Source organism: Magnolia sinica, chromosome 3 (genome assembly GCF_029962835.1).
Source record: "Magnolia sinica isolate HGM2019 chromosome 3, MsV1, whole genome shotgun sequence".
Taxonomy (NCBI): Eukaryota; Viridiplantae; Streptophyta; class Magnoliopsida; order Magnoliales; family Magnoliaceae; genus Magnolia; species Magnolia sinica.
In genome coordinates this window covers 68,991,469-69,019,382 of record NC_080575.1, presented here as the reverse complement: position 1 = coordinate 69,019,382, position 27,914 = coordinate 68,991,469, and the positions used below count along the sequence as shown (strand labels likewise).

The following is a 27,914-nucleotide window of genomic DNA, read 5'->3' as shown; positions in this document are numbered from 1 at the left end:
TCTCAAGTGGACCACATTACAGGAAAAAGTGTTGGATGAACATTGACCATTAGAAATGTTTTGGGGGCCATAAAAGTTTTGGATCGAGCTGATATTTTTTGTTTCCCTTCATTCGAGTCTTTATGACCTAATCAACATATTAGATTTCAAATAAACAGTACAGTGGGCCTTAGGAGGATTTTAATAGTGGATGTCCAGTCATTATTGAATTCCTGTGGTGTGGTCCACTTGAGATCAAGTTGTGTGGGCCCCACCATGACGTGTGTCAAACATTAACACTGTGCATTTGATGGGTCCCCTTAAAATTATGGGATATCCCAAAAATCAGCCGTACATAGAACTCCGGTGGGCCAAACCATCTAAAATCATGTGAAGACATGCCTAAAACATATAAAAGCACTTGGTGGGCCCCACCTGAAATTTGGATGCATCTGAAACTTGGTATGACGCCTCATCCAGCTGGCACACACATAATGGATGGGCTGGATTTGTGAACCACATCTTGGTGGGCCCGAAAAATAATGGATGGGCATTAGGATAGTTTCAACGGTGGGAATCACTCTCCCCGCTATTTTCTGTGGTGGGGTCCACTACAGATTTTTATCTCCTTCATTCTTTGGCTCATGACTTAAAATGATATCTCCAAATGGATGGACGGTGTAAATTTAACACATACATCATAGTGGGGCCCACAGGCTAAATCCGTTCGTTTAATCTAAATGGTGTAAAACGCACACTGTTCATCCATTTTTCACCAAATGTCATTTTCCCCCTCTCGCTCTCATTTCTCCCCCCTCTCGCTCTCATTTTCCGATTTTCAGCGCCCTAAAATCTCCCCAATCCTCTCTCCCCCTCCCGAGCTCTGCTCCATCTTCTCATTTGCAGAAAGATCTTAATCTATCTTCATTCGACACCGGATTTCTCCAGTTTTCAGCTTCTCCACAAGGTAAAAACCATTGCTTCTTCAATCATCGTCGGTATAAAAAAAGCTAGGGTTTTGTTCTATTTCATTTCCATTTATCTCACAACAGTTCACATCTACTCGTTTTCTCGGATTTCTATATTTAAATTTCAAATTTTTTTAAAAAATATTAATTGTTGAAGAACTACAAAAAGTACATTACTGTAAGGGGTTTTTCCCATTTCTGTGGAATTTTTTTTTTGAAGCTGATACTTGCACCCTATTTTTTGATTGATTGATACTCCTCTCTCTGTGTTTGGATGAAGTGTATGCAAGTTGTTTCTATGGGTCTACAAGGGGGTGGAGGTATCGAAATTGTGTGGGTTGGGGTTGGGGTTGAGCTAGGTTACAGTGTCGAATGCATGTATTCGTGCGCATGGATATGCTAGTTACTACACGTGGCACACATGTAGTGTATCCAGACTGTTCATCTGTGGGCCCTACCATGGGTGGGCCACACGGTCCACACCCCAAAGTTTGTAGTGGTTGGATGGTCATAGCCTCCACGTTTGAGGACTTTTTCCCTATCGGCTGTTGACTAATGATTATTGGCTTTGGAGTTTGGGTCACTTGCAGGACACTTTCCAACTCTTTGTTACTTGGGTTGGAATGATGGTTTTAAAAAATAGTTACAATATTAACTCCGATATGTGGCTGATACGTCAATAAAGGCCCAATTTTAAAATTATTTGTTTTTAATCTCCTCTCATTTTCCCACTCCTTTCTTCATTTTGACCATGAAGGAAGCTTATAAACTAATTTCACACCTGGTTAAAGACTATTTCAAGGATCGAAGCATAGGGTTTGAGTGGGATTCAATGAACTAAAGTGGAATTGACCATTTTTTATAATTATCATAGGAGTTGGTAAACCATCACCTATTTTTTTTCCAGCTATCATCTTCTTTTTGTTGTACTTGTATGTAATGAGAGATCTTATCTATCAAATCATACTTGATTTTTATTTGATTAGTGCCTATTTCATTGACTTTTAACAGATCAAGCTGACAGACAACATTCTTATCAAAGAATAGTATGATAAACCATTGAATACATGTTAAAAGAAGAGATAGATTCTGGTGTTTTGGAGAAGTTTTGGCCAATGTGAGACCATATCGCCTGATATTGTTGGATATTTTAAAATCTCCCCAATCCTCATGCATTAAACTAATATGAAACAATGGATGGACAAAATAGAGCATGGGATTGCCTGGTGATCAAGTCACCAAGGATAACTTTGGGTGACCTGACCTGACGTGACGTGAAAGGATTTGATTTGCCACATGTTTAGCTGAGTATGTATTTGATTGGACCTATCTTTATGGCACGGTTAGACAACTTGTTTGTCATGGACAATCCCATCCATCATTCCATTTGATTCATGGCCATTAAGATAGCATTGGAAAGAAATCAGCCATTTTTAAATAAAATGAGCAAAAAAACGAGGCAAATCCAAATCGAAAGTGAACCATACATCATGAAACGGTGGTTATTGAATGCTTGTAGGCCGTAAATGTTTTGAATTTTAAATCTTGGTAGACATGGGCATTTGAGTGACTGACACATGTATTTAAAACTTGGTTTGTTCATGTTTTGATTTTCTAAACATTGTTATTGTGTGATTGTGGAAAGGGAATTGCTAACTGTAATCAAGGAGAAATCCAGTGAAAGTTTGTTTGCTTTTATGATTCCTATTCTTACTTCCTCATTTATGAATAGTGTGAAAGATATTTGGATGATGTTTCAAATTGTAGCATGGGGATGTTTGTATGCTTCAATATTACAAAGAGTTTCCATAATATTTGACCTGTATTAGTGATTTGGATGTAAGATGCCTATTCAAAGTTGAAGTAATCATTAAGAGTGTAGGCTCAGGGTTCCACAATGCTTACATGGATGCATGATATAATCTGCTTATCAGGTACAAGCCACTATATGGGTTGCCTTGTGTAAAATTCACGACAGTGCACAAATCTGATGGGCCACACATGTACATTAAATGCTTTTTGTCCATTTCTTTTGCATATGTTTGCCTGCCAGATTTGTGACTGACTTGATGCTTGATGGTCATGTGTTGTTTATGCAGTCACAGGTCCTATGATCATGCTAGGATGTGTGCTTATGCTATTAATTGTGTTCCTATATAATGCGCATGCATGTTTAGTTTCATGTGGATGCAATGTAGCAATACTGAAGAATGTAGTGTAGTACCCATGGAAGGATCTTGGGAAGCAATCTTTAAGTGCTTACATTTAATAAAATGCACATTTAAGTTATTGATTATTGTGCTTACTGAAAAACTAAAGATTTAAACTGAAGATACAATGGTAGTTCAACACCATTTAGCTATCAAATTGGCATTTGGCAAATAAAATGGCTAGCGAATTCAATGAGCAATATCAGATTGTTAAGATCACAGAATCAAGTGTGGATTTGGGCTACATTCAACAATGGGGCCTCAATTTGTTATTTTGCATGCTCTTTGTTTTTTTAAAAGGGTAATTTGTATTGTCTGGGGTTGCCAACTTGCCATGCATTTATGTCATATGGTGGATGAGAACCAGACATTAAGAATTGTGCACTATTTGAATTCTAGCTCATGTTTTAATGGTAGCTACATTTTAGACAACAAATGCTACAAATGTCACACATTTTCTTGCTAAATGGGACTCAACAAATTTTATTTATTTTTACTTTTATTTGTAAATTATTCATGTATAAATGGAAAGGGTGAACTTGTGAACACATGGTAGTGACGTAGCATTAGCTAGCAGCTAGAGCCAGAACAAATTTTGGCATGAGTGTGGGAATGCTGAACGAGTGGCACAATTGGTGATATGTACCATATGCATATACTGTTTAATTTCCCCAAAAAACTGAAGCGAAACCTGTTCAATCTTAATTATTTGCTAGGAATGAGCTATCTATACCAAGTTTCAATTTTTATTTTCATTTTTTATCTCACTTTATATCTTTGTACAGATTGGATAAAAACGAGAAAACTGAGTTGAAATGGATAAAGTCTAATATGGAAGCCTAAAATTGAACCTTTATTGCATTTTTATCACTCTAGGCTACCTAGCCTTGAGAAATTCTAGAAATTTTATACTCCCATAAGTTCTAATTCAAAAATAGGCAGAAGACAGGTGGAGTTAATATGTCCATCTCATCTTTCAATCCAAATTGCATTTTTTTTTCATATTTAAAAAATAGGAAAATATTTGTTCTTTGGGTGTCTTTTCTAATACTTTCAGGTGCTTTCTTGTACTAGCCAAGAAATCAAGTGCATGAGGATTCAAGTACTGGAAATCAAGTGATGCTAGCAATGATCTGCAGATTTTCAATGCTAAGAACTTACAGAGCAACAGTAAAATCTACTACAGGTTTTTTTCACAACCAAATTTAGGTGGATGCCCTTTTTTGTTGGTGGATTGGTGGTGGCCTTTTTCACCAAGTTGGTGTCTACTTTGAGGCTAAATCATTTTTTGAGTTTTGCAATACTGAGTAATCTGAGAAAACCTGAAGTTTCTGACATAAGTTTCTGATGTAGAGTTTGAGAACAAAAAATGTTAAAAATATGAAGAAATTCTATGTCCACATTAAGATGTTTCTTGTTGCTTGATTTTTGCAGGTTCATATGTATGTAGATTCTCAGGAAAAGGTTATAGCTCAGTATCAGGTAACACCATTTTAAGCCAGGTTTTTTTTTCTTGTCAAACACGTAAGGAACCCATCAGAACATGAACTCAATCCTCGTGTACTGTAGCATTGGACAACCACATGCATTATGACTCATCAGATGTATAGTTCTGGATTCACCATCCATAAAAACATGTGTACAGTTGAGTGGGAATGAACCATCCATAAACCATGTGTGCAGTTGAGTGGGAATGAAAGGGACTAATTAAGTCTTGCAATAATGTGAAGGTTCATGTAACTTAAACTTTGCATTCTATTCTTGGCTATCATTGTCATAAGGCCATAAGATCTAAACATTTTAGCCCTATCTATTAGTTGTTGCATGTTAAGGGTGTCTTCATGTGCAAATTTCTACACTTTGCTATATACCAATATGTGAAGACTTCAGCTGCATTGTACTTAGTGCTCTTTGCCTCCCGATATAAAGCAATCGTTGTAATTTCTCCATTTCTCTATGTGATGTCTTCACTGTAACTTGGCTGCACTGGTCCTTTGCAATACTATTGTTTGGTTTTTGGCTTTTTGCTAATCCTTTGCTTTTGAGATGACTCAACATTGGGGAGATAAATGGACCCACCTTGAAACCATAATGATAATTTGGTTTAAAAATCTTTACCATTTATTTTTATAAGCTGGCTTATTGTCATTTGGTCATGTTTCTATTCTTAATAACTTCTCTGAACTCTGATCAGGTACATGGATCCTTGACTTCAGGTACTTCTCATGCTATTGACATAACAAGGGAGGTACACATTTTCCTTAAAAGTATGATACATGAGCCTAGTTCATTTTTGTCAAATTCCATGTATGATAGTGATGTTAATTTTTTGTTTTTGTGTTACCATTTTACATTTGAACCATGACCATATGCAATCTGAGGTGTGGGGAGGCTCATGAGGTTCTTTGGAGATCTTTCTCAGTTGTCTCCAGCATCCCTGGATTAAGCTGAGAAAATGACCTTTGTATGCAAGGTTGGTCATCTTGTGCACAATGTATGAGGACGGAGATGACATTTGTATACGAGGTTGGTCATCTTGTGCACAATGTGTATCAATCATTTACTTTGTGCTTCCACAAAAATTGGACACATGCCATGATGGTTTGTGATCTGAATTTTTGGTGAGGAAACTTGTTTGACAGTCATGCTGAAGGTGATACTTTTGTCCTTCTGTATCATATGTATGCAACTGATGCTTGATGTGGAAATCTAGCCCTTTTGAACCTTCCCTAATTGCATAAGTGGCTGAACCAGCTCTGTATGTTACACATAATTTGTCATCCACTAGCTTCTGTAAATGAAGATAAGAGGATTGATCTTAACAGTATGGTCGTCATGCACATAGACAGAAAATGCTTGCAATGAATTTTTATGAGTACTAGGTAACCTATTAATGAAAAAAATGTCTCCGTCCATAATACGTCTGTTTATGATTTGACCAACTTTCAAATATGTATGTCCTTTTGAACCTTCCCTAATCACACAAGTGGCTGAACCATCTTTGTATGTTACACATAATTTGTCATCCACTAGTTTCTGTAAATGAAAATAAGAGGATTGATCTCAACAGTATGGTCGTCATGCACATAGACAAAAAATGCTTGCAATGAATGTATATGAGTACTTGGTAATTTTGGAGTCCTTAGTTAGGGTTTGGGCTGAAAGTACGAGTGCTGGAGCGGACGCTTTCGGAGTCCGAACTCATTCTTTTGAAAAATAGAAAAATGAGAATATTAGTAAATATGAATTTTCTTGTTAAGAAGAAAATGGAAGATGGATTGAAAAAACATAAAAGAGATTTTTTTTCCTTCTTTTTTGCTTCAAGAGAGAGAGACGGAGAGGTGAGAGTGGGGAAATCGAGGGAGAGAGTGGGCTTGCATCCATCAGTAGCTATCTATCATCCTTAGCTTTTGAGCCCTTCTAGTGGGGTTGCAATTGGTTTTGTTTCACAATAAACCAAACTTTACTACTAAGTTAACAATAAGCTTCTTTAAAAGGATCAAAATTCCATAGGTTGATCAATATATATGATGAAACCCTACTCTCTCACAGTAATGTGAGAATAACAGCACTCCAGATATGCATATCCTTTATCTTTCTTATATGTAGTTACATGTCGAATTTTTTCATTCTTTGATTCATTACACTCAATTCGGGTATGATTTTTACCAATTCAAGAGAATGTACATTAGGCATTCAATATATAAGACTGGAGTGAGACTGATTAGGCATTTAAATGTGTCGCAGGATGTTGTTTGAATTGCTTGTCCTAACAGGTGCACAAGTTGGGATGGATTGGACTTTTATCTTGAGAAAACGCCATGATTTCAGGTAGTTATTATTGTAATGGAAAGTTAAAAAATTAAAAGAGAGAGAGATAATGAATTCATGGAAAGAAATGTTCTTTATCCTTAGGGCTACTTTCGCTGGGTTTGATGCAGAAATTGTTGTCAACTTCACAGAAAGACAAATAGCATCAGTGGCCACAGATTGCAACCTGGATTTAAATAAGGTTCGAAGTGCCGTCAATAATGCTAACAGAATCCTCCAGGTCAGATTATTGATTGGACCTGATTTTATTTAAATGATCTTAATAATCCATTTTATTTAAATGAGCAGACCCGGATATGCGTCGGAGCTATCCGGATGTTGAGCGGGGGTCCCTGAAAGGTGGGAACATCTATTATGACCATGATGAAGCTGTCAATTTACTATGGATAGCATTGGAGTGGCCTGGCCATTTGGACAAGCCCTGTTTATATCTGTATTTGCTTGAAATTGATGGAGTAAACTCAGATGTGCGTCGGAGCTATCTGGATGTTAAGCGGGGGTCCCTGGAAGGTGGGAACCGCTATGGATAACATTGGAGTGGCCTGGCCATTTGGACAAGCCTTGTATATATCTGTATTTGTAGGGACCACACCTTTAACCTATAACCTAAACCTATTCTCAAATCCCAAAACCTATAACTACAACCTAAACCTATAACCCATAACCTAAACCTATATCCTAAACTCAATTCCCTAAACTCTAACCTACAACCTAACCTAAACCTATACTTATAACCTAAACTTATTCTCAAATCCTAAAACCTATAACCTAAACCTAAACCTTAACCTAAACCTATAACCTATAACCTATAACCTAAACCTATAACCTAAACTCAATTCCCTAAACCTTCACCTAAAACCTAACCTAAACCTATACTTATAACCTAAACTATTCTCAAATACCAAAACCTATAACTATAACCTAAACTCAATTCCCTAAACCTTAACCTACACCCTAACCTAAACCTATTCTCAAATCCCAAAACCTATAACATAAGCCTTAACCTTAACCTTAACCTAAACCTAAACCAATAACCTATAACCTAAACCTAAAACCTAAACCTAAACCTACACTTATAACCTATAACCTAAACCTAAACCTAAAACCCAAACAGAAACCCGATCTCAAATCCCATTCTCAATTCCCTAAACCTAAACCTATAACCTAAACCTAAACCTTAACCTATAGCCTAAAGCTTAACCTATAACCTATAACCTATAACCTAAACCTATAACCTGTAACCTAAACTCAATTCCCTAAACCTTAACCTATAATTAACATAAACATAAACCTTCACGGTAGACCCAAACCTAAACTTAAACATAAACTTGAAAACCCAAACCTAAACCCGATCCCGAACCCGAACCCGATTTCCAAAACCTAAACCTTAACCTATAACCTAACCTAAACCTAAACCTATAACCAACACTTATAACCTAAACCTGTAACCTTAACCTAAATGTAAAACCTAAACCTAAACCTAAAATGTAAATGTATTCTCAAATCCCTAAACCTAAACCTAAAACCTAAACCTATAACCTTAACCTAAACCTAAACCTATAACCTAAACCTATAACCTTAACCTAAACCTATAACCTAAACCTACACCTAATCCTAATCTCAACTCCTTAACCTAATCCTAAAACTTGAAAACCCAAATATAAACCCGATCCCAAACCCAAATCTGATTTCCTAAGCCTAAACCTTAACCTATTCTTAATTCCTAAACCGATACTTATAACCTAAACCTATAACCTAAACTCAATTTCCTAAACCTTAACCTATAACCTAACCTAAACCTAAACCTATAACCTACACTTATAACCTAAACCTAAACCCAAACCTATAACCTAAACCTAATCCTAAAACCTAAACCTAAACATAAAACCTAAATGTATTCTCAAATCCCTAAACCTAAACCTACACCTAATCCTAATCTCAACTCCCTAACCTAAACCTAAACCTAAACATGAAAACCAAAACCTAAACCCTATCTCGAACCCCAACCCAATTTCCTAAACCTAAACCTTAACCTATTCTCAATTCCCTAAAGCTCTAACCTATTACCTATAACCTATAACCTAAACCTAAACCTTAACCTTAACCTTAACCTAAACCTTAACCTTAACCTAAACCTATACTTATAAATCCTAATTTATTTTATAAAAATTCATTTATGGTTAAGTTATTTTCTTCATAAGTTTATTGCCTTAATCTATTATTTACGAAACTGCAGGATAAATTTGACTTGGATTTGAGTGTTCCACACATCTCCCATGTCGTCGACGACATGATCAAGGAGCGGTTCAAGGATTACCAGGATAAGTTATTTCAGGCTCTCGCTACACGCTTACCCACCGATGCCCCACCACCACCACCTCCGCCTTCATCATTATGATTTTTTGTATTTTTATTTATGATATTAAACTTATATGTATTTATGCATGAATGAATGTGATGTGGATAAGATGGTTTGCATTTGGATGAATGTACTTTTATGTTTGGATGGCTAGTTTGGGTTTATAAGGATGTAAATGTGAATATGATGAAATATATTATATAACAGGTGTATATTAGGAAGAATATGATGAAATATACATATATATATATATATTGTAACAGGTGTATATCAAGAAAAATATTCTAGCAATTTTGTGCTGGAAATTTTTTTTTTTAAAGAGACTTTTACCTACGAAAACTTTCGTAGGTAAAAGTTTTGTAAATATTTTCACCAACAAAACTTTCGTTGTTAGAAGTCTAACAACTTGTTTTAGCGACGAACAATTTTTTTGCTAAAATTTTTGTAATTATTTTTAGTAACAAAAATTTTCGTCGCTAAAAGTTGAAAGAGTATTTTTTAGCAGCGAATATTTTCGTTGCTAAAAGTGGAACGAATATTTTTAGCAGCGAAAATTTTCGCTGCTAAAAGTCTTGTGAAGTTTTTTAGCAACGAACATTTTCATCGCTAAAAGTGGAGCAATTATTTTTAATTTTCGCTACTAAAAGTCCTGTACAATTTTTTTAGTGATGAAAATTTTCATCGCTAAAAACTCGCCTTTGGCGACGATTCGAATTTTTCCCTGATAAAACTCTTTTGTGTCGGTCTTTTATCGACGAATTTAGCGACGAAAATTTTCGTTACTAAAACTCTTTAGCTATGAAATTTTGGCTTTTAGCGACGAAAATTTTTGTCGCTAAAAGTGGGATTTCTTATAGTGGTTATGGTTACCAAGGTACCTGTTTTACCTATTTTTTACTTCTTTATACTCTATCTCCGCTTGTGCTTTCCATATTCACTTTTCAAAGGCTCAACCAACTACATGACACAATGACTCACATGATTGGTAAATACAGTGAACAAATCAGCGCACTAATAGCATGTACACTATTTTGTTCACTACAAGAAATAGGATTTTTACCGACGAAACTTTTACCTACGATTTTATTTTTCGTAGGTAAAAAGGACTTTTACCTAAGAAATCCTAATTTCGTAAGGAAAAGTCTACTTCTACCTACGAAATCCTAATTTCGTAGGGAAAAGTCTACTTTTACCGATGAAAATTGTAATTTCGTAGGAAAAAGTAAACTTTTACCAACGTAAATTTTCATTGGTAATGGTTATTTTTATTTTTTGAAAAAAAAATCGACAAATTTTCTTTTACCAACGAAATTCCATTTTCGTAGGTAAAAGTGCTATTCCCGACGGACATAAACCGTCGGCAAAAATCTGGTATGAACTAATTACCGACTAAATGAATCTTCGTCGGTAAGTGTTTTTCCCGACGGACATGACACGTCGGTAAAAATCTGGTACAATGTTAGTACCGATGAAATAGAGTTTCGTTGGCAAATGTGTTTTTACCGACGGACATCAACCGTCGGCAAAAATCTGATACAATTTTCTGACCGACAAAAATCACTTGTCGTCGGTAATAGTGTTTTCCCGACGGACTTGAAGCGTCGGACAAAATCTGGATGTAAATACCAACGAACGTAGTCATCGGTAAAATTATTTTTCCCGACGGACATCAACCGTCGGCATAAATCCCATAAACTAGTGGCTGAAAGCATGAACGTTTTGCCGATGAACTAAAACCGTCGGAAAAAGGTTCCTACCAAAGCATGTTAGTTTTTCCGACGAACTAAAACCGTCAGGAAAAGGTTCCCGCCTGAGATCAAATATTCCCGCCTTCAGCGAAAGTATGACAGTTTTGCCGACGAACTAAAACCGTCGGGAAAAGGTTCCCGCCAAAACATATCAGTTTTGCTGACGAACTAAAACTGTCGGGAAAAGGTTCCCACCACCTACCAAAATTTCCTGCCACGACTGAAAACAAACTTTTATCAAAAAGTGTTTTTACCGACAATTAATTTCGTAGGTAAAAATAAATATTAAAATTTTTCCCGATGACAGATAACCGTCACTAATGTTTTTACCGACAAACAGAAGCCGTCGATAATAATCCTTTGTTTTTATTATATATATATATAGAAATGCTCACACACAACCAGTTGGACATTGCATTTTTGTCCAACTAGTTGATGAATTCAAGGACCAATTAATGCTATTTAATACTAAGAAAAGTTATTTCTAAGAGGAAAAGTAGCCACCGGTGGTGGCCCCACTTTAGTGTTAAATTGAAATCCACCCTAACCATCAGGTGAGTCACCCCGTGTTCGAACCATGGGTTAAAAAATCAGTATCATCTATGGTTCAAATCGACCACATGATTGAAAATAATGTATAAGGAAAACTCTCTCCAAACTATTTTCATTGGTTTGGCCCACTTGAATCACGTATGCCCCTAATTTTTGGACATTAGGCATAGATTTTTAGTTTGTCATCTTAATAGTTGGAGTGGATTTCACATGCTTGTTATGTTGAGCATAGTATAAATCAAGGGTGTACGTCTCTCCCAATGTTTCCATTGCGGTGGCTGAATTCAATCAAAGGTTAGCATGATTTTATTTTTATTTTTATTTTTTTTTAGACTCTAGACCCATAATGGGATTACGCATGCAATTATTGGAGTGAATCTTACTTATACATCATAGTGGGCTTGTAAAAATAGGAGGGTGGTTGCCCGCACTGCGGCACCACTCGATTACATAGATGAATACCACCAGAGATGAGTGATTTCAAGTCACAATGGTTGGTCATTCAGATGGGCCTGCTATGGTATTAATTTGAAATCCACTTCCACCGTCAAGTGGATCACCCAATGTTAGATCAAGGGACTTAAAATCAGTCCCAACATGATTTATACATTTTATCCACGCCGTCCATACATATTTTCAAATCATTTTAGGGTATCATCCCAAAAATGAGGCAGATCCAACGTTTAATTGGACCACACCACAAGAAAAAGTGGAGATTGAAGGCCTACCTTCAAAAACTTCTTGGGTTTCACAAAAGTTTTGGATCAAGCTGATATTTGTATTTTCCCTTCTTCATCCAGGTCTATATGACTTTATGAATGGGCTGGATGGAAAATAAACATCATGGTGGGCCCTAGGAAGATGTCAACACCGAGCATCATTGTTCCCACTGTTTCTTTTGGTGGGGTTCACTTGAGCTTTGGATCAGCCTCGGTTTTGGGGCCATGCCTTCAAGTAATATCAGAAAATGGATGGACGGTGTGGATAAAACAAATACACCATGGTGAGGCAGACATATCTTTACCATCTATAGACGCCATGCTGTGTGGTTTGCTACACAAGATATTGATCTTTCCTTGGAACTTGACTATTTTCTGGGAACCGGTGCAGGAGGGACGCCAGCAGTGATATTTTATGGGGCCATACTGTAAGTGTTATAGTTTATATCCTTGTCTATTGTCAAATTTGTGGTGCTAAAATCACTGTTATGTTATATATAACTTGCATAAGTGAAGCTCTCTCAAGGATCAACATTCATGAACAAGCTAAGCTCACAAGACAAGACTCAAGCTGAAGAGTACAAGGCAGTTGGTAAAGAACTCAAGACCCTTTCAAGATTGAGCTACATCAAGATTTCAAGATTGATCTACATCAAGACTTCAAGGCTCATTCTTCAAGGTCACTAGTTCCGAATGTTTCAATGTCCTTTACTTCATGGTTGAGGTTTGACTGACCATAGGGTGACCTTAGAAGTAGGTCATTTCGGATACATAAACCGAATGTTTATTTTACATGAGATTGGCCTGTTCTTCGACTAGTCCTAGGCCTTCTTCGACTAGTCCTAGAGTTGCTTCGACCAGTCTAAGAAATTCCTCGATCAGTCGTGAGTTTGTTACAAATTTCGGATGAAATCTGTTAGGCTTCGACTAGTCCAGGAATCTGTTCGACCAGTCGTAGGAACAGTGTCGACTGCATCTACGACCAGTCGAACATCTTCGACTCGAAATTCAGCGATGGTTTATAGTTTCTTCGACCAGTCGAAGGAAACCTACGACCAGTCGTAGGTGACCTACGACCAGTCGTAGGAGACCTTCGACCAGTCGTAGAACGGTCAAAGCAAATCCCACCGGATTTTTTAAATATCTGTTATTGCTTCGACTAGTCGAAGAGCTCCCTAGACTAGTCGAAGACGCGATCTTCTCACTTATAAATAGTGCACGAATCTCAGAAGAAATCATCGAATTAATTAATCTATTCAAGCCAATCTTCGTCGAACTTCTGAGAGATAATTCTGTGCTCCATCTAAGCTAAGTGTGCTTATTTAATATTCTCTTTCCTTAGCTTTATTTAATTGAATTTGTTTCTGCTATTCCAATCTAATTTGATAAGAGGAATTGTTATTCCCTTTCTTTGGAATCAAAATCAATTAAGGCAAGCCCTATTTGGTTTAATTTAAAATCTATTAGAATTAGAACCATTGTAATCGAGTACTGGACATTGAACTTGGACATTCAATCATCTACTTTGATTTGGTTCTACCGGGCTGCTACAACGAAGGAGATAATCAGGTATTTTACATTTAATTGTAAATTCCTTTTTGTTTTAGTTTCTTTCAAGATTTGCCAGAAAAATCTTGTTGTATTGGTTATCTGAGGAGAGCCAGGAAAACTCAGAAGTGGGGTTTTTTTAATTGTGTAAGCCCACAGACAAAGACACAATTGTAAAGGCTTTGGGTGAACCTGGGAAAACCTATTTGTTAGTGAACACTAATATCCCCTGTGTGAGGATATTAGGAGTGGAGTAGCATTTTGTGTGGCTGTTGTTTAACAGTTGGTGAACACACAGGCGAACCACTATAAACCCTTGTGTTGTGGTTAAATGATTTATACTTCTAATCTTTAATTATTCTTTTATGGGATGTATGTATGGTGGTGAATGTTGTAATCATTTAATTCAAGCATTGTGAGAATCTTGTAATAGTTTAGAATTTATTTTCAGCTATTCCTTTATCAGCTTGATTTTCAATTTCATTTGAAAGTTGTTCCAGCAAGGTTGCCCTGTCATTTTTATGGTGTATGGCTGTCCCTAGAACAATACATTTTTTATTATAATTTATTTCAATTCAGTTTGTATTTATTTTTGTATTCCTCTTCGATTTGAGATTTGATACAAAGATCTTTCTAGAAATAAGGTTGTCCTACCATAAACTCTGGTTTTTGGTGTAAGGTTGTCCTTAAAACAACGTTTGTATCAACCTCTCAAGATCTGAATTTTGAGGTTATTTTAATTTACTGCATTGTGATTTACTTTGGCTATCATATTCTTTTTAATTTCGCTATTTTAAGTTTTATTTGGCATTGTCCTATTCACCCCTCCCCTCTAGGACATATAACTTGGCCTTTTCAAGTGGTATCAAAGCCTAATAGCTCTTTTTTATTCTTGGATTTAATTCCTGAGCTAACGATTTAAGCTATTTAAGATGTCAAATTTTGATAGCCTTTCAGTCACAAGGCCTCCACCCTTTGATGGCTCCAACTATGCCTATTGGAAAGCCGTGAGAATGTTGTAATAGTCAAACTTCTGAGAGATAATTCTGTGAATGGAATCCTCCTATCATGGAAGTTACTGGGGTTGACGGTTCAAAATCAATGAAAGTCACACCATATTACCAATGGACCACTCTTTAGAAAAGTGAGAGTAGTGCAAATGCTAAAGCACTAAATGCAATTACTTGCGCACTATCACCAGATGAGTTCAAAAGAATCATTTCCTGTGATACTGCAAAGCAAGCTTGGGATATATTAGAAATGACACACGAGGGTACTACAATTGTCAAAAAATCTAAAGTCCAACTCCTCACAACCAGATTTGAAGAAATTCATATGGAGGAAAATGAAATGTTTATGGACTTTTACACTAGATTGAATGACATTGTAAACTCAATGTGGGGTCTTGGCGATAAAATCCCAAAAAGTAAAGTGTGTGCAAAAATATTACGCTCACTTCCTGAACGGTTCAATTCTAAAGTAACCGCGATCCAGGAACTTCGTGATACGGATAATATGAGGGTAGAAGAACTAGTTGGTTCACTACAAACTTACGAGTTAAACTTTAAAGCTCCTAAAGGTAAATCTATCGCATTAAAATCTTCTAAATGTAATTCAGAAGAACCGATTCAGAAGATGATATGGCTCTTTTAGCTAAGAAATTTTACAAGATTTTCAAAAGCAAGAAAAGGGTTGATTTTCAAAAATCAAATGATAAAAAGAAGTTTAGACCCAAATTTCAAAAATCTTTGAAAGATAGTCAATGTTACAACTGTCAAGATTATGGGCACTTAGCAAATAAATGTCCTAAAAGGGACAAACCCAAGAAGAAGGGTATGTTGGCTACATGGGATGAATCATCTGATTCTGAAGGTTCTTCTGAATCAGAAGATTCTGAAACTGAGTCGGGCAATGAGGTTAAAGCTCTTATGACTCTAGCCAAATTCACATTTTCAGATAATGACTCTACAAGTGAAGAAAATCTGAATAGTGAATGTGAAAATGAAGATGATCTTCAAGATGCTTACAATGCCCTATATAAGGAAAGTTGTAAAATTGCTGTCAAACTTAAACTTCAAAAAGAAAAGTGTTCTAAACTCAAAAATTGTTTTGAATCACTTGTCTTAGAAAAATCACAAATTTCAGATTGTTTTGAAAAATCAAAATGCGATTTGGAATTCAAAAACTCCCTAATTATTGATTTAAAATTTGAAATTGAGAAACTTAAAACTGAAGTATCTTCTCTTCTAAGTCTAAAGGACACATGGAAATATGCCCAAGGTGATCCAGAGTTAGAGAAACTTTTATCCGGATCAAGAAAATGTGGTGATCGATCCGGGTTGGGCTATGATAAAAATTTACCTCATAAACAAAAGTATACTCCTCCTATGTTTGTTAAAGGAGAGTCCTCAAACTCAAAAGGGAAAAGTACTTATCAAAATTTTTCTAGAAATTCAAAAACTTTTCAAAAACCTAGAAGCAGCCATGTCAACTTTAATCAGAAACGAAATCCACTAGCTGAAAAGATAGTTGATTTACTCAAGGAGCTCTTAAAATCTAACTCTATAGGTCATTCCAACAAATATACACAAAAGAAGACCAACTATGTTCCTAAACCCAAAACAGTTATGAAATGGGTTCCTAAAGTTACCTGCTTGGTTGCTCACACTGCTTTCAAAGCAACAAGTCATTTAAAGTGGTACCTAGACAGTGGATGCTCCAGGCATATGACAGGTGACAAAGCTTTATTCACGGATCTGAAAGATATGACTGATGGTTCAGTCACATTTGGTGATGGTAGCAATTGCAAGATTATAGGCCAAGGTACGGTTCAACTTTTTAATCTTCCTGTGTTTAAAAATGTTTTATACATTGAAGGCTTAAAACATAACTTGCTTAGTATATCACAAATATGTGATAACAACCATAATGTTCGGTTTTCTAATCAAAGCTGTGAAATACTAAACAATAAGGGTTCTGTAATATTAACTGGACGTAGAACGTCTGAAAATTGCTATATTATTAGTGAATCCAGCTCATCTAATCAAACTTGTTACATGGTCCATACAGACGAGACTGATTTATGGCACAAACGTCTTAGACATGTACATTATCGAAATTTATATCGATTGAGCAAACGAGAACTTGTAAGAGGTTTACCCAAACTTCAGAAATTAGATAAAATATGTGGTGAGTGCCAGATAGGCAAACAAACAAAGAACTCACACAAAAAGGTGAATTCAAATACCACATCAAGACCACTCGAACTTCTCCACATGGATCTGATAGGACCTACCAGAACGGAAAGTCGTGGTGGTAAAAAGTATATCCTGGTAATAGTTGATGACTTTACCAGATTCACTTGGGTAGTCTTCTTAAGGGATAAATCTGAAACCCTTGAAGAAGTGAGAAAAGTTCTCACAAGGATTCAAACTGAAAAATCTTCTCAAATCAGTAAAATTCGTAGTGATCATGGATCTGAATTTGAGAATATCAATTTTGAGAAGTTCTGTACCGACCAAGGAATATTACATGAATTCTCTGCTCCCAAAACTCCACAACAAAATGGAATTATAGAAAGAAAGAATAGGGTACTTCAAGAAATGGCTAACGTCATGTTGAATAGCATGAAGCTCTCTAAAAATCTTTGGGTTGAAGCAGTCAACACAGCTTGCTATATTATTAACCGAGTATACACAAGCAAAGATAATAATAAAACGGCTTACGAATTGTGGTTCAATAAAAAGCCTACTGTTAAATACTTTCGAGTTTTTGGCAGCAAGTGCTATATTTTACGTGATCGTGAAAATTTGGAAAAATTCGATACGAAGAGTGATGAAGGTATTTTTTTAGGATATTCTTTAAACAGTCGAGCTTATAGGGTTCTAAACAAAAGGACTGGTGTGATTCAAGAATCCATTAATGTTGTCATTGATGATCACTTAAACACACCAATTTCTAATTCAGATAATGATGAAGTATTAATCATTGATAAACCCGATACTTCATCGAATCAGACTGATTCTGAGTTGAGGACTGTTAAAGATCATCCAACCACACAAATTCTTGGAAACCCTCTCACCGGTGTTTGCACCCGTAGACAACTTGAGGATATATGTAATTATGTATGTTTTACATCCCAAATTGAACCATCTAACGTAAAAGAAGCTCTGGCTGATGAGAACTGGATTGTTGCGATGCAAGATGAACTCAACCAATTCGTAAGAAATGATGTTTGGTATCTCGTACCAAGACCTAAAAATAAACACATCATTGGAACAAAAAGGATTTTCAAAAATAAGTCTGACGAATGTGGAAATATAATTAGAAACAAGGCTAGACTGGTGGTACAAGGTTATACTCAAATTGAAGGGATTGATTTTGATGAAACCTTTGCACCAGTAGCACGTCTTGAATCTATCAGACTATTTATATCCATTGCATGTTTTAAAAAGATAAAGATCTATCAGATGGATGTGAAAAGTACTTTTTTAAATGGCGATTTACATGAAGAAGTCTATGTTGAAAAGCCAATGGGTTTTGAAGATTCCAAAAATACTGATCATGTATATCGGCTTAAAAAGGCACTTTATGGATTAAAACAAGCACCTAGGGCATGGTATGAGAAACTAACGAAATTTCTTTTAAGTCATAATTTTCAAATGGGATCTGTTGATAAAACTCTGTTTGTTAAGAAACATAATGATCATATCTTAATGGTGCAGATTTATGTTGATGATATCATTTATGGATCAACTTGTACTGACTTGACTACTGAGTTTGCAGATTTAATGAAATCACAATTCGAAATGAGCATGGTTGGGGAATTGACTTATTTCCTTGGATTGCAAGTAAAGCAACAACCTGAAGGAATATTCATTTCTCAATCTAAGTATGCCTTGAATCTAATCAAGAGATTTGGATTTGAGAATGGTAAAAATTTCGATACTCCTATGAGTACTACCCTGAAACTATCAAAAGACTCTAATGGTAAAAATGTTGACTCAAAACTTTATCGGAGTATGATTGGTAGTTTGTTATATTTAACTGCTAGTAGACCTGATATTTCTCTAAGTGTTGGTATTTGCGCAAGATATCAATCTGATCCAAAAGAATCTCACTTGATTGTTGTCAAGCGAATTATTAGATATGTCGCAAGTACTGTAAATCTTGGTCTCTGGTATCCTCATGAAACCAATGTCCAATTAGCTGGGTACTCGGATGCTGACTGGGCTGGTAATCTAGATGATAGAAAATCAACCAGTGGTGGTTGTTTTTTTATTGGAAATTGTCTAGTTTCCTGGTTTAGTAAGAAACAAAATTCTATATCACTTTCAATAGCTGAAGCTGAGTATATCGCAGCCGGTAATGCATGTACACAGCTTGTTTGGATGCAACGAATGCTAAGTGATTATGGAATTAAACAGGATTCTATGTTATTACATTGTGATAATTCCAGTGCGATAAATATTTCAAAAAATCCTATTCAGCATTCTCGTACTAAGCACATTGACATTAGATTTCATTATATAAGGGAATTAGTAGAAGAAAAAGTTATATCTCTAGAATATATTCCTACTGAAGATCAACGAGCTGACATTTTCACAAAACCTCTCGATAAAAGCAGGTTCAAAAAGATGAAATTTGATCTTGGCATGTGCATTTTAAATTGATAATTTATGCCTTCTTGTATTATAGTGTATGTATTTTCTAGATTGAATTCCAATTTTTGTAGAATTTGCAAGAAATTTGAATTTTTGGGGTTTCTTCGACCAGTCGTGAGTATACACGACCAGTCGTCCTACGACCGGTCGTAGATACCCACGACCAGTCGTAGAACACGGGTTTCACTTAAATTGGGGATTTCCTTGGAGCCGAGCTTCGACTTGTCGAACCCATCCTTCAAGTTCTTCAAGGTTAGTATTCCAAATCACTTTTTCTTGCAGATTTGTGTCTAGATTGTTTCCTTTTCTCTCTTGAAGCTTTCTATTTTGAAAATCATTGAGATTTGGGGTTTGGATTTTAAAAAATCTGTTTTGATTAAACCCACTTCTCAATCCTTTGCAACTTCCTATTTTCTTGAAATCCTTGTTGCAAATGGCTTCTAGAGGTAGAAAAACTACTTCACGTGGTCCTTCTTCTTCCTCTAGATCGACCGCTATCTCTAAACGTCATCTTCTCGTTCCCAATGATGATCCATCATATGTTAGGGACATTAGATCTCGTAATGTTATTGTTGAACATCCTGTTGATGTTAATCATATTGCACCTTTTGACTTCCTTCCTATCTTGAAGCTGTAGGTTGGGTTAACTTATTGCATTGGGGTGGGCCTGCATACCGGTTCATTGCCTAATCCATGTTTACATGTATTAGTGCTTTTTCACAGGATGATTTAATTTTTAAAATATCTACTAGAGAAGGGCCTTTTGACGTTGATCGTCATTTAATTTCAGCCCTTATGGACATTCCTATGAATGATGAGGGTATTCCTATTCATAACTTAACTGATAAACCCTCAATGTCTGAAAAATGCATGCTCACTAGAGACTTGTGCAACATGGATGTTCAATGGACTCAAAAAGGGAATGCGCTCCCCGCAAGGTATTTGTTACCCAAATACAGAATTCTCCACAGAATCTTTGTGTCTAATCTGTATCCTCGTTCAGGTAATAAATCTGACTTGACTTCGTTTATGGTTCGTGTTATCCATGCTATTTCCAATGGTACTCAGATTTTTTTACCATCCTTAATCTGTCATTTCATTCTTCAGTTTAGACTCCATCCTGGTCATAGTGACATTCCTTTTGCCTATTTTATGACTGTATTGGCTACACATATGTTAGTCGATATGCCTGTTGATGAGGCACCAATCCATCATCTGATCTTCAACAATACTAATATCAATAAGATGAAGTTGGATCTGCTTCCTGAACAAGGTGGTGGTGGTGGTGGTCATGAAGAAGCTGGTGATGACATTAATATGGATGACATTTTTGAGGAACTGGATTCTGACTCAGCAAATGATCCAGATTTTGTACCATCTGATGTTGATGCACGTCTGAGTGCATTAGAGGGTAAAGTTGAGAATATAAATGTAAAGTTGGAAAACATGTCTGTTGCTCATGATTTACAATTCAAGTACATGCGCAAATATCTTAGGCGCTTGAACAAAGGCATGCACCAACTTGATCCCTCTATTCCTGCTCCATCATCTGGTTCTGGTTCTGAGTAGTTTTTATGAGACTTCTGGTCTGTAATAACTATATAACTTAGCACTTGGCTGATTTAGAGTTGGATTCTATTTATGTTTTATGCTGGATATTTATTCTATGTGATGCTATCACTCTTTTGCTATACTCATGTTTTATGCTTACCTCCTCATGTTTACTCTCATATATTCCTTTATTTAGTTCTCCTTTGTCATATTGTGACAAAAAGGGGGAGAATGGTTTGTTCTTAATGTGATTGTGAGAGGAGTAGCATTGGTTATGTTACTCAGGGGGAGTCAGGGGGAGTATATGTTTGATCTTGAGTATATGTTTCATCTTGTTGAATGAAAATGGTTAAATGTTGAAAATGGTTGAATGTTGAAACTGGTTGAAACTGGTTGAATATTGATTTGCAGATATTAACCAGTTGTTTTACTTTTGTTTATCTTGGTTATGTGTTTTGTCACTAATTTGACAAAGGGGGAGATTGTAAGTGCTATAGTTTATATCCCTGTCTATTGTCAAATTTGTGGTGCCAAAATCACTGTTATGTTATATATAACTTGCATAAGTGAAGCTCTCTCAAGGATCAACATTCATGAACAAGCTAAGCTCACAAGACAAGACTCAAGCTGAAGAGTACAAGGCAGTTGGTAAAGAACTCAAGACCCTTTCAAGATTGAGCTACATCAAGATTTCAAGATTGATCTACATCAAAACTTCAAGGCTCATTCTTCAAGGTCACTAGTTCCGAATGTTTCAATGTCCTTTACTTCATGGTTGAGGTTTGACTGACCATAGGGTGACCTTAGAAGTAGGTCATTTCGGATAAATAAACCGAATGTTTATTTTACATGAGATTGGCCTATTCTTCGACTAGTCCTAGGCCTTCTTCGACTAGTCCTAGAGTTGCTTCGACCAGTCTAAGAAATTCCTCGATCAGTCGTGAGTTTGTTACAAATTTCGGATGAAATCTGTTAGGCTTCGACTAGTCCAGGAATCTGTTCGACCAGTCGTAGGAACAGTGTCGACTGCATCTATGACCAGTCGAACATCTTCAACTCGAAATCCAGCGATGGTTTATAGTTTCTTCGACCAGTCGAAGGAAACCTATGACCAGTCGTAGGTGACCTACGACCAGTCGTAGGAGACCTTCGACCAGTCGTAGAACGGTCAAAGCAAATCCCGCCGGATTTTTCAAATATCTGTTATTGCTTCGACTAGTCGAAGAGCTCCCTAGACCAGTCGAAGACGCGATCTTCTCACTTATAAATAGTGCACGAATCTCAGAAGAAATCATCGAATTAATTAATCCATTCAAGCCAATCTTCGTCGAACTTCTGAGAGATAATTCTGTGCTCCATCTAAGCTAAGTGTGATTATTTAATATTCTCTTTCCTTAGCTTTATTTAATTGATTTTGTTTCTGCTATTCCAATCTGATTTGATAAGAGGAATTGTTATTCCCTTTCTTTGGAATCAAAATCAATTAAGGCAAGCCCTATTTGGTTTAATTTAAAATCTATTAGAATTAGAACCATTGTAATCGAGTACTGGACATTGAACTTGGACATTCAATCATCTACTTTGATTTGGTTCTACCGGGCTGCTACAACGAAGGAGATAATTAGGTATTTTACATTTAATTATAAATTCCTTTTTGTTTTGGTTTCTTTCAAGATTTGCTAGAAAAATCTTGTTGTATTGGTTATCTGAGGAGAGCCAGGAAAACTCAGAAGTGGGGTTTTTTTAATTGTGTAAGCCCACAGACAAAGACACAATTGTAAAGGTTTTGGGTGAACCTGGGAAAACCTATTTGTTAGTGAACGCTAATATCCCCTGTGTGAGGATATTAGGAGTGGAGTAGCATTTTGTGTGGCTGTTGTTTAACAGTTGGTGAACACACAGGCGAACCACTATAAACCCTTGTGTTGTGGTTGAATGATTTATACTTCTAATCTTTAATTATTCTTTTGTGGGATGTATGTATGGTGGTGAATGTTATAATCATTTAATTCAAGCATTGTGAGAATCTTGTAATAGTTTAGAATTTATTTTCAGCTATTCCTTTATCAGCTTGATTTTTAATTTCATTTGAAAGTTGTTCCAGCAAGGTTGCCCTGCCATTTTTATGGTGTATGGCTGTCCCTAGAACAATACATTTTTTATTATAATTTATTTCAATTCAGTTTGTATTTATTTTTGTATTCCTCTTCGATTTGAGATTTGATACAAAGATTTTTCTAGAAATAAGGTTGTCCTACCATAAATTCTGGTTTTTAGTGTAAGGTTGTCCTTAGAACAACGTTTGTATCAACCTCTTAAGATCTGAATTTTAAGGTTATTTTAATTTACTGCATTGTGATTTACTTTGGCTATCATATTCTTTTTAATTCCGCTATTTTAAGTTTTATTTGGCATTGTCCTATTCACCCCTCCCCTCTAGGACATATAGCTTGGCCTTTTCACATACGTTGATGTCTATGTGAGATCAAATCTAACCATTATGTGTAATCAAATCCGACCATTAGATGTGTAATTCAATGATAGGATAGTAGCCAAAACATCAAGATGATACGTTATTAATTTAAGGCACACAAAGGAAAATAGTTGGGAGAGACGTCCACCCTCCATTTTTACTGGGCCCACTATAATGTTTATGTAAAATCCATTACACTCATTAGATGCGAAACCAAAAGATTGGCTTAAAGGCTAAAAACTTAACTCAAATGTGATTCAAGTGGGTCACATTTAGGGAATAGTGTAGAGGGTCAGATTTTTCGATAAAAATTTTCCAATAAATGTGGCCCAACTAAAATAAAATGGGCAGGTTTTTTTGCCCTGGGTCAAACAGAGGGTGACTCACTTGATGGTTGGGGTGGATTTCACTTTAACACCACAGTGAGGCCCACCCAAGCTGGGTACTCTTTTTGCGAAGTAACCTCAAGCAGCTTCTCTCCGCATGAGAGCATTTATTAACATTAGTTGATATCCAAAATAGGCAATGGATTTCAAGAGAAAATGGGATGAATTAGGAAGCTGCACACATGTAATATATTTATGCATGCAGTAAATGTATATGAAATCTAGTCCATTAATTAGGTAGGATTTCTTTTAAACATGTGAAGGACATAAATTATTATTTATAATGATTAATGGTATGATATCTATTTACAAAAAAAAATGGAGCTATTAGAAATTCATTTTAGCCGTACATATTTAACTTGTATTTGTGGCTTCATTGATGATGATCGTTTATTAAATTTTAATAGATAAAATATAATTAATAGGCCTTATTTAATGGACTGGCCGGATCTTTGACAGATAATTTCTATCATACTTATGTAAAACTTGATATTACGGATCTCACATGTGGTATATTACTTGGGATAGAAAGTAATTTTTTGCTATTAAATACACAGCTAGTTGGACCAATTTGATTTGTCCAACTAGTTGTGTGTGAGCATTACTCATATATATAGTTTTTATATATGAAAAAGAATATTGAGAAGTAAATTTTTTTGTTTATATAATTAAAAAGTAATATTTAAATGATTTGTAATATCATATGAAAAAGAATATTGAGAAGTTTAAAATTTTAACAATGTTTGAGAAAATTTTTGAAAATAAAATGATGCTTTTGAAGAAAAGAAAATTGGCATTTTGAAATTATTGAGAAAATATTTTGAAATTTTGAAAATAAAAATTCAGAATTTCTATTTAAATTTTTTTTGAAATAATTTATAATAAAAATGTTATTCTGTTAAAATGTTTTCAAAAATATACATTTTATAAAAGAATGTTATTTTTAAATGGAAATTAAAATTTATGTGTGAAAAAAAAATTACTAAATTATTAGGCACATCTACTAATTGTACCTTCAACCATTTTTGGACAATCTAATCAGTCCAGATTGAAGAGTAAATAACTTCAAATGTTTAAATCAAATTTCATTAAAATTGTTGATCAATCTTATATGCCCAATATCTTTTTCATATGTAACCTGATCGGGACGAATAACTAGTGAAATTGAGTAGTGATCAGAAAAATAGAGTGAATGGACCAGACAGGTAAAATGGGGCAAATATTTTGGTCAAAATTGTGACCAACTTTATTGACCTCATGAGAACCTAAGTGTTGATGTAAGTTTTGTGGGCCCCATCATAATGTGTGTCGAACATCAACACTATGAATTTAATGTGTCCCCCTTAGGTTATGAGATATGTAAAAAATCATCCGTTTACGAAACTTAGGTGGGTGATGCCATCTAAAACCATGTGAAGACATCCTAAAAAATATAAAAGAACTTGGTGGGGCCCACGTGAGTTTTGGATGCGGCTGAAACTTGGTCTGATCCCTCATCCAAGTGGGACACACATAATGAGTGGGTTGGATATCTAAATCACATTTAGGTTAACCCAATATATGATTATAAAAGGAAACCCCTCTCCACTCTATTTAGGTGATTTACTAATTACCCTGAAAATAAGAAGTTGAGAATACCGACTGACAACTACTTTACGAGTGTAAATTTATCTCGGAAGTGGTTTAAGGATGACCCATTTGTCCTCGCCAGCCAAGCTGAACCAGTATTTTACCTCGCTGATACCAAGTTAGGTGGTTCTTGGCACGTGGTATAGAAAATAAAGCTCAGGAACGTATTTGACGTTCTCGTACCAGAAGTTAAAGATAACGAGGATGGGAGAAATGAAATGTCTAGGGTTGAACAAGCATATCAAGAAGACGTGTCATCTGGGAATATATGGACCGATTCAAATATTAATATTGATGTGGTGCAATTAGACAGAGACGATGTGCCACCTGATCATGTTGATGCCTCAATAATACATGACATTGTTAGAGATGATAGTGGTTTCATTGATGACGACGTTGCAGACGATGAAGAGGAAATACTGATCAGCGATAGTGACGGTGATGAAGAAATAATCCTAAGCGATAGTGATACAGACGACAATTATTAAATGTACACATAATTTACTTGTCATTTTTCAATTCGAATAATTTGTGTATTACATGTATACGTGAAAATAACAAGTCATGATTTATTCATTTAATTAACTTGTTTATAATCCACATTTGCAGTTGAGTCAATTTCTGACCATGTCTTCCTTAAACCGAAGCGTAGCGGAAGCACACAGCATACTTCATCAACTGTTGCAGATGGACTTTTCGGCCCTATCTTCTTTTGATAGGGCCAAAGAGATACCTAGTCTAGTCGATGAGTGTAGGGAGGAATATATCGACGCTGACTCAGATGACAAATTAAACAATCTCAGAGAAATTTCGGAGCTGACAAAGGATTATAACCATGGAAAACTTCGTATGGAAGATGCAGTTATGTCACTTGCGCATCTGAATGGAGTCCCGAGAGACCAAATTTCTCCTATTGTGACTGACATGTTGGCTGTAACAATGTCTAGTGCTTCACACAGCTTGACATATAATTCTGCAGCGTACAATAAATTACCAAGGAGTACTTCGGATAGTTTACCTCAGAGTTGTTTCGTATTACAACGAAATATGTGTATTTAATATAGAATGACAATATGTAATGGAATTTTCAAAGGTTATAGATTAATATTTATAATTTTATTATATTCTGCGTGCATTATAGTATAATGATCTAATCATATTTTAATCATCTCTCTAAGCATAAGCACAAATGCATTCTACCATCGACACTACTTGTATAATGTTTTAGTATATTCCACTTGTACTGACATTGTATAAATTTATAAGTTCGTACATCGCACATATCCAGTGATGGCACCAGGTGGGAGACGTCGTTCGGGCATTGGATCTACTCCTTCCACCCGTGATGCATCGGAGATAGCATCGCCGTCACATGTTGCATCGCAGGCGTCTGATCCCTCAATCGTTCATACACCGAGTATTGCATGTAAGTCTAGACATATATTTCTTTTAAAGACTTCTGTTGATACAGTAGACTTACATATTTCTTTTGTGACAGCATCGTCGACCAGCTGACGAGGACGTGGACCCACACGTGGGTTAGTTTTACAGATACTTACACGTGTGGGTAGGGTGACAGTAGAGTTTCCACAAGACTGCCTTAGACCTATTGGGGACAATGCCAGGTTGTTTACATCGGAGGTCGGTGTCTTATGTCGATCTCTGATCCCTACCACCACCCCCCGTTGGGTAGACGTGACAGATGATGTGTGGCAGCACATCCGTCAACGCCTTACGGTAAAATTTAGTAAATTAAATTTTGTTTTGTAAAAGTTCATTTATGGTTAAGTTATTTTCTTAATAAGTTTATTACCTTAATCCATTATTTACAAAATTACAGGATAAATTTTTCTTGGATTTGAGTGTTCTGTACATTTCCCATGCCGTCGACGACATGATCAAGGAGCGATTTAAAGAGTACCGCAGTGATTTACACCAGCGGTACAAGTGGTGCAGGAGCCTCGAGGAGGCCGTACTGACCGCACTGCCGCACGTGACCATTGACGATTGGCGGATACTCTGTGAGAGATTTTCGTCTGAGTCGTTTCAGGTAATATTTACATATTTACGATATCTTAAGATAACAATTAAATTCGTAATTAATAATAATGTATTATGAATAATGTGTTCAGAAAAGGAGCAAAATAAATTCTGCGAACAGGGAAAAGTTAGAAGTGAACCATATATCTGGTTCAAAGTCATTTGTACAACTTCGTCGCAACATGGTAAGAAGTTACTGGTTATTATTAAGTTGATATATTTTTCCATGCATTTATATTAGCTCTATTGTCATTTTGA

General features: G+C 35.8%; 1 protein-coding gene across 1 annotated transcript; it reads left to right on the top strand.

Annotated features, from left to right (window-relative positions):
- The first annotated feature begins 5,413 nt into the window (after window positions 1–5,413).
- LOC131238921 (uncharacterized) lies at window positions 5,414–27,914 on the top strand. Its single transcript, XM_058236505.1, has 5 exons — window positions 5,414–5,683; window positions 6,905–6,988; window positions 7,073–7,208; window positions 27,457–27,637; window positions 27,898–27,914. The coding sequence occupies exons 2-5, from the start codon at window positions 6,906–6,908 to the stop codon at window positions 27,912–27,914; spliced, it is 417 nt and encodes a 138-aa protein (XP_058092488.1). The 5' UTR covers window positions 5,414–5,683; window position 6,905.

Bases quoted from the DNA above. Each gene is read 5' to 3' on its own strand.
- LOC131238921 (XM_058236505.1), top strand. From the start codon at position 6,906: ATGTTGTTTGAATTGCTTGTCCTAACAGGTGCACAAGTTGGGATGGAT. The intron at 6,989-7,072 runs GTAGTTATTATT...CTTTATCCTTAG, and splicing joins AGAAAACGCCATGATTTCAG to GGCTACTTTCGCTGGGTTTG. The intron at 7,209-27,456 runs GTCAGATTATTG...ACAAAATTACAG, and splicing joins ATGCTAACAGAATCCTCCAG to GATAAATTTTTCTTGGATTT.